Genomic DNA, 11702 nt, shown 5'->3' with positions numbered 1-11702 from the left:
CTAGTCTGTCTGTGTCTGAGAGTGTGCCTAGTTTTTCGGTGTCTTTGTGTGTGTGTGTTTTTTTTTTTATTAACAACGACAATAATAGGCGAACGCCTGGTTTTTAGCAATACATACGTGTTAAGAGAAGTTCGAAACAGAACCGTCCGAAAGGTTTGTAGAAGAGGTATCGAACTGTTCCATCTCAGGAGACGCCTCCTACAGCGGGTTCTAGTTCAAGTCTTTGCTTATATATAGATATATAAGGTAGCTGCAACCTGTTGCGCCAACCATCCTATGGATTCACTTATAAACTATCTTTCCTAGTTCGCGACAGCCATCTAAACAGGCTATGTAGGTGTGGTGTGTGTGTTTTGGGGATGTTATATACGGCCTGACGTTATCTCCAGCGCCAGTTGTAGGTGGTACTTAGTGCTACTATAGGTATAGGTTATGTTTTTTTTTTTTTTTTACGAGGGGTTGCATTTGAAGAGTGTTTTGTTTTTTTGTGTGTGTGTGGTTGTGGTACGGTTGTATGAGTTGTGGTATTGCTTTACGTTGCGTTGGACGAGAGGGAGTGGGACCGTGGGAAGGATCGCGCCTTGCTCGTCCCTTCCCTGTATCGCCGGTAGCACTGCAACTCCCGTTCTTTGTAGGTAGTAGTAGTAGTGGTGGTGATGGTGGTGGTTGGTGGTGGATGGTAGCAGTCCGACTCTGCTCACTTCCGACAGAGGACCGACATGCGTGGGCGCCTCCGCCGGCCCTCCTCTCAAGGCCGCGGCGACAGCTGGTGCACGTGCGTGGTCAGATGCTTGGAGAGGTAGTCGGCCCGGGCGAAGCACTTGCCGCAGGCCTCGCAGTGGTACGGCCGCTCGCCGGTGTGGATGCGCAGGTGGCGCGTCAGGTCGGACTTGCCGCCGAACGCACGCCCGCAGAACAGGCACACGAACGGCCGCTCGCCGGTGTGCTTGCGGACGTGCAGCTTGAGGTTCTCCTTCGAGCGCACGCACTTGCCGCAGAAGGGGCAGGCGAAGCGGCGGTCTCGCTGCTTCTCGGCGGCGTCGACGCGCAGGAAGTTCAGTATCGACGCCTCCTGCGGATCGAGCCCGAGGAGCCGATGGTGCGGGATCGTCTCGGCGTTGATGAGGCTGCTGAGCGTGTGGCTGAGCGAGCCGGGCGCACTGTTGGCGTTGGCGTGCGCGGCGGCAGCTACGGCGGCGGCGGCGGCGGCAGAAGAGGCGGAGCTCGCCGGCGGAGCGTGGCAGTGCTGCAGCAGGCCGCCACTCGACTCCGCCTCCATCGAGCGGACGGCGGCTGACGCGTGAGCGGCGGCTACGGCGGTCGACGCCGTCTGATAGCGCTTCAGCTCTCCAGCTAACTGCGTCTCCCCGCCTGTCACGTCCATCGACGATTGTACCGAGCGGAGGTTGGTGCTGCTGCTGCTGCTGGTAGCTGTCTGGCAGCTGCCACTACCATTGACAGCCGTCGCGTCGCTACCGTACAGTCCGTTGCTGTGGCAGTCGTTGACCTTGGCCGCAGTGCAGCTGCCGGTGCTGCTGCTGTTGCTGCTACCGCTGCTACTGCTGATGTTCGGCTGCGACTCCTCGATGGCGGCCGACGACGGTGCACACTCGCTGACCGCGGTGTGGACACCGGTGTGGTGAAGCACCGTACCACTCAGCCCGGGTGACGTTTGCTTCCGCGCCGAGTCCGAAACCGTGTCGTCCTGCTCGTCGCTGTACGCCCGGTGGTCCAGGTCGGCCGCCACCAGGCCACTGCTACTGGTGGCCTCGCCCGCACCCTCGTTGGTGCTGGACACGGCCGGCTCGCTGTCGACCGAGCCGGGCCCGGCCGGTACACCGCCCTTCTTGCCGTGCAGCCGCTCGAGTGCGTGGTTGAGCCGATGCTTCTTGAACGACTTCAAGTAGCGAAACTGCATACCGCACACGTCGCAGGTGAACAGCTTGTCGGCGGGCACTCTGCTCCGACCGCCCGGCTCGGACCGATGGTGCTTCGTCAGCACCGTCCGGTAGCGGCAGCAGGCGTACCGGCTCTTCTGTCCGCACAGCCCGCACAGGTACGGCTTGTCGTCGTGGATGGTCAGGTGCGGATGCTGCAGGGCGGCGTGCTGCTCCAGCAGCCAGGCGGACGGGAAGTTGGCCATGCAGATGTGGCACTTGGTGTCGCCGGTCGCCACCACCGTTGCGGTAGCGGTCGTCGTGGTGGTCGTCGTCGCCGCCGGCGAGCGTCTACCGTCGCCGCAGTGCACGTCTCGGAACAGGGCCAGCTGTGACTCGGGGTCACAGAACGACGACGACGACGCGGAAGACGAGCAGGACGTGGAGGCCGCCAGCGGGAAAGCGCTGGACCCGACGGTGTGTGCGGTGTGCGGTTTGCGCAGCAGCATCTCGTCGCCCTCGTCGAGGGTGAAGCCCTCCTTCACCAGGCCGTCGCGCACACGGATCGTGTTCGACAGCTTCGTAGTGGACGTGCTGCTGGTCGACGTGCTGGTCGACTTGCTTGCCACGTCGACATCGAACGGACTGCCCAGCGCTGCCGGTGTGCTTCCGACGGTGTTTGTAGTGGTCGACGCACCCGCTGTATGCAGATTCAGCGGTTCCTTGTACTCGTCCAGCAGCGGCAGAAAGTCGACACCGGGCTGCGAGGCGCTAGGGGAGCCACCGACACCGGCACCGAACAGCAGACTACGGTACCGCAGGGCCTCCTCTGCCAGCGCCGACTGGTGATGCAGCAGCGAGAGCAGCCGCTGCGGATCGGTGTCGAACAGTCCGAGCCCGAGCGGTGCGAAGGGAAACACGAACGGGATCGCACCGACGGCGGCCCCCGGGAACCCGATGATACCAGCTGGTGGCGCCGACTTCATGCCCGACCTCGGATACCCGCCCTGACCGACGAGAAAGCGTCCCAGCTTCTGCGGGAAAAAAGGTTAGAGACACATAGAAAGCGAAAGGGAAGAGAGAAATACAGCGTTATTATTTTCATTTCACAAACCACTGCCTCGCTTATAGACGATCACACTAAACGAAAGCAGCTCCACACCACCTCTCTCTGTCATCGTCAAAAGGAAGTGATAGAACACCTGCCCGAAAGCCTTAGTTTTATTCTCAATTTATTTTTCTTGTTGTTTTTAGTTATTTTTTCCATCATTCATTCTTTCTGGTTTTTATTTTTTCTCCCTCCTGCTCTCTACTTTCACTTTCTCCTTAGTTAATTATTGATTCGCTTCCTTCGCGGTACCGTGCGCCTGCCTGCCTGCTTGCTTACTTTACCTATGCCATTCATCTTTTTGCATATTTTTCCTTTTGTTGTAGCATCCTGACTTTTCCTTAATCGTTCGATTTCCTGCTTTCGGCGTTGCCTTCACCTCCATAGCCATCGTTTGTTTTCTTCCCAACCAAACAACACCTTGCACTCTTCTTTGCTCCGGTCTTACTGTTTAGTGAGTGTTTTGCCCCGATTTGCAAAATGGGGGTGGGGGTGCTTTGCAAACTACCATATTCCATTGCTTTACAACCGCGCCCCCCGGGTGCCCACGGAGCATGTCTTTATTTCTGTGCTTCACTTGTGCTGATGTGTGTTGGTGTTTGTTTTTTGTTGTCTCTCGCTACGGGATTGCAAAGGGAAAATCGCTTATCAACTTTGTTTTTTTTCTTTTTGTTTGTTTAATGTGTGCTTGTTTCGCCAGCAAGACCTTCGTTTCACCTGCCCTTTTGCCCTCCCTGCACCATGCATCTCGACTTCGGACTTCTGATCAGCAGACTAATTGATTCGTTCGCGACGAGAGTGGAATACTTGGTATTCCCGGGTTTGAGATAAAAAAAGCCTTTCTTCCTCCATCTGGGTTTTCCCTTTGTTTTTAATTCATTTACTTCTAGTTCCCTCTCGTGCACGGCGTGTCATCCGTCTGTTTTGGTTGGGCGATAGGTTTGATGCACCGAACAAACCGTACTGATCAATGTATGTTTGCCTTCATGGGCCGCACACTCTATATGGCGCCCTTAGTAGTTTTCCTTGCCTGCCCCCCTTTCCTCCTCGTCGCTAGTAAGTACGCTTCACTATGCCACAATTTCTTTTTTGTTTTATCTCGAAGTGTATTTGTTTGTTTTACAGCTATGATATGCATTTTCAATTTGTTGCTCGCATTGATACTCTTCTCTGTATTTCATTATTTCTCTCACTGCATTTTGTTTTTCATATCAAAACATCTCACAATCATATCAGACTCTCTTGTCCCCCTCCCCAGTTTTCCGCATGCCGGAAGTTTCTCCTTCAACTACTAAACACTCTGTACCTTAGATTTCCTAATGTTAGTCGGGTGATAGTTTTTTTTTTCGGTATGTATATAGTATTTGTTTATGTTTTTTTCCCTTTTTAATGAATATGTGTTTGACTGCTTTTGCTCTTGCGCTTCGACTTATTCGCGCTCTTACCGTGTCAGCCTGAATTGGAAGCAAAAAGTATTGTTTGTTGCGGGTTTCATCAACTGTGTTATAATGTTTTCCTTTCAAATATTTTTGCGAATTGCTTTCTTCCCACAAATGCGCCAGGTTAGTGTAATATCTTATTATTTTGTTTTTCTCAAATATCAATAGACAAAACAAACTAAATGAAGCCAAATGTGGTAACCAAAACAAAGCTCCATCAGCACCTTTTGCTGGTATCATCTTAGTATCTTCTATATGGTGCGAATAAGATGTACGCCGTATCTAAACCTACCAACGCAGCCTTTTTCTGAATTTTTTAAACCGATTTGCTTACAAGATTTGAGCGTCCGCGTTGTTATAGAGTCGGTATTCTTACACTTCGTTCCTCGCATGCATCTGTTTGCAGATTCAAACATTCTCTTTAATTTTAGTGGTCTAGCTTTTTTTTTTTGGATCTGGTTTTTAATTAATTTTAGTGTTGCCATCTTAAAGCATTTTTTTTTGTTTTACTACAATCGAGTTAAATGTTTGTTTTGTCTTTTTTTTTTCCTCATCTCGAGCAATTCTAAAGTGTTGTGAGTAATAAGTTTTATGTTATTCTGTTTTTCTCTCCTTTTCCGCTCTGCTTTCGGTTAACGTGTCCGCAGATCCGTCTCAGCGTATGTTTAATGTGTTTTCTATTTTTATTTGTTTTCTTTTTTTCTTTTGTGTTGTTGTTTCAGTAATTTCCGTTCCGTTCTGAAATCGGATACTTGGTCGATTTGTGTGTATGTGTTCGCTTGCTTTGATGGTCAGCACACGAGGGGAACTGTCAGGCGTCGTCTCCTAAGCTGTTTAGGGGGTGAGAAGGGAGGGGGAGGGGGGGGGAAGAGGTCGGTTGTAGTAAGGCAGGGATTTTTGGACTGATTGATGTGTGAGCAAAGGGAAAGGGTTTAGTTAACGCGGTGTTTGATTTCGTACCAAAGCGATAACTGCTGTTTGTTTGCTGGTTGTGTATGTGTGTGTGTGTATGTGTGGCTGATGTCACAGGTACGTGTAACACCGGAGCAGAAGAGCCTTTACGACACAATCGCAGGATCAACGGAGATAACAGGTGTCTATTACGATGCAATCTGTTTTGCAAAGTTTGACCGGTTTGTGGAGTCGTGACTGTGTGGCACTTGTGTTTTTCTAGGGTCTTACTCTCTTTCTATCCCTCCCCTTGTCTCTCTTTCCCTATTTCTAGTGCATCGTGTGTCAGTAAAAGTAGCTGGTGCCTGCTTATGTCTTCTTCGCTTCGCTTGAGGTCAATACAGTTTCCGTTTCTGGTACAGGTTTACTAATGATTCGGTTTTCGATGCGTGACCACTCCTCTCTCCTACTAGCATCGCTTACTATCGACCCGTTCGCAAGGAGGTGTTGATGAAGGACGTTGAACGAGAAGGAAAGGGGGGCGGGGGAGTGGGAAGTTATAGGGTGATTGGTTTGGAGTGTTCCTGTCATTTTGCCTCTTTCTCGTCTACGACATTATGCGATAAAAAACTGTTTAAAGTTTGCGTGTTTTTGTGTGTGTGTGTGTCGATCGACACGTTCCTTCTTCAAGGACATGGTTTTAACAGTTCAATAAAATAAAACATGCAACTACTCACGAGCCAACGAAAACGGTGCATCAACTTATTCGGGCCTGAGAAAAGCAAATCAAAGATTCATACCGGTTTGTCCAGATCTTTTCCCACTGTTTGTAGCACGTTTTGTGCACTGACGTTTCAAATTGCTGCCTAGGAATGGGGTGAGAGATTTGGAGAGTCGCTACAGTGGTTTTTACCCCCTTTTTGGATGCTTTACTAGCGTTTCGTTAATTTTCTCTGTTTTTTTTGTCTCGCTACTCGCTATGCCTCACTGCTAGTCGATATATAATTGATAGTTTTATCAGTATATTATTTATAAACATATGTATACATGTACACACATATAAATGATCATTTATGCATGTATAAACATGTATAGATATATTTTGTTAAATAAATACACATGTATATATATTTTATACATATATATGTGTGTATATTTCTATATACGAATGTGTTTTATTTTTTCGGAACAGGCACTACAGTGTGTGTTATGTGTACTTGTGTGAGTGTGTGTGTGTGTTTGTGTATGATGTTGATTTATGCATTTGTTTGTTTGTTTTGCAGTTGAGTTGGAAATTATCCTAGCCCTATTTTCACGTTTGTTCGAGCCAGTTCAGCAACTACCACTACTGGCTTCTCGCTCTCATCAGAGTTTGCATTCTGTTTTGTTTCAACTTTTTCGCGAAGGATCAACCGAAAAAATGGTACACTGTAATAGTAAGCAAACCGAAGCTGGCAGTCGATTTTCCGTTCGCTATCCGTTCCGATTGCCCTACGAGTCGATATCTACGCGTTAATAATCCGAAACGGAATGCAATTGTATGCAGGTTTCAACCCATCGGGGTTCGCAGGTAGGTGCTAGTTGTTTCCGGTTTGTCGTTAATTTACAAATGTATGCATCATTTGGTTTTGTATTCTGTTAAAGCTTGGCACTCAAATTATCTGTTGACTTGTTATTGTTTGTTCGTTCTTGTTTTGCTGGCTGTGGCTCTCCGTCTTCTAGGTCTCTGTGAGTGTGTATGTATGTGTGTGTGTGTGTGTGTGTGCGTGGATGAAGGTTTTCTGTTTCAGCTGCCGTGTGATGCACGCTCGGGTCTTGCTCAGGTCTCAGAATGTGGCTGGGAAAGGGTTCGCACCTACGAAAACATGCAGAAGCTGAAGAGTAACACTGGACAGTGCAACGTAAAAATACAACTTGTTTGATGCCTGGCGACACTTGCACTTCTAGAAGCACACTATGTAATGAACATATTGCTCGATCGGTGTTGAAACGCGAATGTGCTTTCAAATCCTAAGATTAAATCAATTCTTTCCTATTCCGCAGCAAGCACGGATTGTTCTGTACTATGCTGCGTTTATGTTACAGCAGCATGTTTTTAGAACACGGCAACTTGAAAAAAGAAACAAAGAAAAACTCAAAAGAAAATAAAAAAATACTGTAGTCTTAAAAGAAATTATTCGAAGTGTGTATTCGAGCGAATGAACCTATTGTGTAGAAATTTTAAAAGATGAACATCAAACAAACAAATGGAAGTAAGAAAAAATAAGAAAAAAACCGAAGAAAAGGCTGCAAAGAAAGAAAAAATAACGGAAACCAAAATGACTAAGGGCGAAACAGAAAAGAAACCCACCTGTTTATTTTGGTCTATTTGGCTGCTGCACTTAACTGATTATGCTGTATCTTCTGTACCCTTTTGTGTTTCTTCACCTGACCTTCACGAGGCTGCTCTCGGTCGATGTTGGTTCGTGTGTTTTTTGTTTCGTGGATATTTTCACAAGTTCGCCGCGTTCGACTGGTTGGTGTTTTTTAGGGATAATTTATTTGCTTCTTCTTGTATTATCTTATCGTTTTTCATAAAGTTACATTGTTTTTTTCCACCTTCTATGGTCGTTACGTTTGTGTCTGTGCTGTGGCAGCATACCCCGCCAAACCCGCCCACCTGCGCTTTGCACACACACACACTACTGTGAATAAGTTGCGCGGGGTTCGTTTCTACTCATTTAAAAAAAAAACACTTTCCACTTAACATTTTTATATAAGTTCCCGTTTGCCTCCTGGTTTCTCTGCTTTCGCATAAGCCTTATCGCAAGTTGTAGGTTGTTTCCTTCCCCAATCATCGCTACATCCCATTCCGTCAGAGGTCTGTCTAACTCCTCATGCCACGCACTGTTTGTTCTATTTTCTCTTCCTGCATCCCCACACATGTTTAGTCACATTGTAATAGATTTCAATTTTCTGGCTCGCTCTCACCCCACCGTCGACGACGTACGACAGCTCTGTTATACAGGCATAAAACTGTTTGTTTTGTAACTCTTTCACGCGCTTTACAAATTTGCAATCCTTCCACATCGCATCGCAATGCAAACAACAGAAACAAGAGATGAGCTGCAGATGTTGCAACTCCCGGGCGTTTTGCGTCCCGTCCCGGTTCTGCGCTTCTTCGTGCCCGTAAAAAAAGAATAATAAAAACCTCGAATAAATTCATAATTATATTCATTATAAGATTCACCAGTTCTATTGTTTTTTTAAGTTTGTAGCTATTGTATTGTATTTTCACCATTTGTTCAACCTGTTTTTTGTTGCGGCTTGTATATGTATATATATATATTGTTTTTTTTATGTGTATATATATATATATTTATATATGTTTATGTGTATACTTTTAACGGAAGTCGTATATACTTGTATATTTGATTCTATTGTATAACGAAAACGACGAACAAAACAAGAATATCGCTCAGCCTGTTTCATTACCTCCATTCGTACCATCGCCACCCACTCTTCGTTCCTCTCGAGTCTTAGAAAGAGTGCGAGCGATTTCTATTGCGATTTTCGTTTTGTCGGTTGTTGTTGTTGTTGTTTGCTGGGTTTGTTTGGAGAAATGGTGCATGTTTGGAATTACCGTTCAATGCTCTCCGTTTTGCAGTTTTTCGTGCATCCAAAACGGAGTTGGGTCAAGTTGTGTTTTGGCGAATTGGAGGACTAACACAGTGTTCAACGCTGATCTCAACTCATTGTTACAAATTAATTGCATCTGTCTTTTGTTTTCCGTTCCCTACTTATCTATTGCTCCGTTTTTTTTTTTTGTGGACTCGCTTATTACATAGCGTGATCTCCTTCTCCATCTCTCTCTCTCTTCTGTTTTCTCCAATGGGCATTGAGGCGTTGTCCTCGAGATCCACTGCAATATGCAGTGTCGTTTTGGGTGCTACCAGGCGCATTTTCCAGGGTCCTCCCGTTTCCAGTGATTAACTGTTGAAATCAAGCACGCTCCTCTTACAACATGGCGTGTCTCAATGTATTTCTTATTTGTACGTTGAGTAGAATTGATCAATTTCCCTCGGGTGCCTCCCCCTTGTAAACTATTCCTCCTCCCCACGGTCGCTGGATATCGTATCTGATTGTGGCTATCGTCGGTATCTAAGTGTTTTACTCTAGGTCTCTGCTTTTGCTATATGCCTTTGCGCCTATACGCCAGGCTCTACTGCTTTGTTGGGGGGGGTTGTTGTGGGCGAACGCAAATATTGCATTCCTATTTGTGTGTGAATGTGTGTATGTGTGTGTTTGTGTTTTTATGTGTTCCGTATGTTCGTGTACCTGTGTCTGGATAGAGTGTGTGGGTTTTGTATATATGTGAGGGGTTTTCATTTGCTCTATTGATACGCTATGGAAGAATTAGAGTTGCCCTGAGCTATTATTTCAATAATTATCTGTTGATATCCTGCATGTGTGGTTATCCGTTTGCTTGTTTGTATCCTTTTTGTTTGTTGATGTTTGTTTGTTTGCTGGTTTGTTGCTGGTTGATTTTATTGTTTTGCCATTTTGTAAACTCTTACTGTACTATAGACACCTTTCTATCCTATTTATGTGGTTTAGTTTTGTTTTTCCATTTTTTTTTTTATCTGAGGAGAGTCTTGCTTCGTGTGTTTGCTTGCGCACGCTGTCCTTAAGAATCGGGTTTTCGTCACTGCACAGGTGTGTAGGTGTGGGTTTGGTTGGTGTAGTATGCTAGCTCCAGTAGTTTCCCGACTATCCGCGGTCGCTTTTCAGGACATTCGCGAATTTTAACGATTTGTTTCCTTTCCTCAGTAGAACGCTGGTTTAGAAGCATTCAGCAAGGATGATGACATGTAGCATAGTGAAGCTCGGTTACCAATACGAAGAAAATTATGCACAAGAACATTAAAATAAACTAGCTACTATTAAAACTATTTCGAAGAAGATAATGGAGGAAACGTGCCAACTGTTCAAGTGACTTCCCTCAGCCTGTATCCAGTTACAATAACAGTTATCTAATCACTGTTATTTGTTTAAAAATATTACGAATCAAGTAAATAACACATCGGTTTTGAAATGAACTTCTCCAGCAAGTGCTGTTTTGTACTGTGTTTTTAGATCTTTCGCATATTTGCGACTTATCCGCGGATAATCGAGATACGTACTGTCTACTGTGTTTGAAAACAATTAGTAGAGGATTCTTGTGTGTGTGTGGGGGCATGTGTCGCGAGTGTTGTGCAGTTTTCCGAGCCCTTTTTATCTGGGGCACCTTCGATTCACGTCCTTTCGCCCTGATCGATTTGATCTTGCACTGTTCCTGCCTCACTCCGTATGCTTTTTCTCTCTCTATATCTTTCTCGAGGATTAAAGATTGAATAAAACTAACGTAAACAAGATCGTCCGATTTACAGAAATTCTACACTCTCCTGCTAGCCCTCCATTTTCATCGAAGGGGTTTTGTTTCATCTTCTTCGCGACCGCTTTGCTTTGCAATGGCTGATATGTGCCTACGTTACTTCTAACACTACGAGTAGTACCAACTAGCAACAACTGCTGCAAAACTTAGGCAACTTGCAGCACCCCGACTTTTGCTTCCGCTCCGGCCCTGCATTGTGCCTTTTGTGCCTGGTTCCTTCCCCTAATGCCGGCTCCTAAGCTCGCCTTCCGGTTCGTGTGTACAACTGTGTGTTTGTATGGGTGTATGTGTGTGTGTGTGTGTGTTTGTCAAACAGTGACCCATCATCAGCAGCAGCAAGCCCGGGATGTGAGAGCTGAAACTACTACAAGAGAGGTGATGGAAAGTCGCGACTAAGTTAGTGCACCAGCCATAATCGTCAGACGGCGGGAAACTAAAGCCCTCAGGGGTATGTGTGTGTGTGAGAGAGAGTTTGTCGCTGGTATATCCTTTTTCACCCTCTCCACCCTCGTTTGTCGTGCGATGCGACCGAATTTTGAATTTAGACTAGATTCGTTACGAAACAATGGTTGAGTATCGTTTACATCGTCCTGCCAACCCAGTGTATGTGTTTGTGTCGCGTGTTTATGTGTGTTCTACGGTGTGAAAGTGCGTGCATGCACACTGGTGTGCCAAGGCAACGAATATCGGGAGCGTCCATGCTGTGTTCGCCTAGCTTTCATCAACAGATTTTTTTTCTTCTTCTGCGTGGAGCCATCTCCGGTTTTATGATTACGGATCTCAAGCTTCCTCTCTTTACGATATAATAATTTTTTAAATTTTTAATATCTCAGTTCCAAAAAGTTACAGCCAATTGTTTGTCTCCCTTGCGTTTAGTATTTGAGTTTATCCGTTTACCTTCCTCCGTTTTGTTTATAATATATTTGTCTCTTGCTCTTTATATTTATATCCTTTGTAGGGTTATGCTTTGCATC

The 11702-nt window shown here is 46.1% G+C and overlaps 1 protein-coding gene across 1 annotated transcript in view; it reads right to left on the bottom strand.

Annotated features, from left to right (window-relative positions):
• Positions 1-748: 748 nt before the first annotated feature.
• The window catches only part of LOC131268864 (uncharacterized), a 72989-nt gene continuing 62035 nt past the window's right edge, over positions 749-11702 (bottom strand). The window contains exon 7 of the mRNA XM_058271153.1: positions 749-2911. Coding sequence (XP_058127136.1) covers positions 749-2911 — 2163 coding nt within the window. The remainder of the gene's footprint in view (positions 2912-11702) is intronic.

Source organism: Anopheles coustani, chromosome X (genome assembly GCF_943734705.1).
Source record: "Anopheles coustani chromosome X, idAnoCousDA_361_x.2, whole genome shotgun sequence".
NCBI lineage: Eukaryota > Metazoa > Arthropoda > Insecta > Diptera > Culicidae > Anopheles > Anopheles coustani.
Note: the sequence above shows the minus strand (reverse complement) of the source record. Positions and strands in the feature narration are given on the sequence as shown.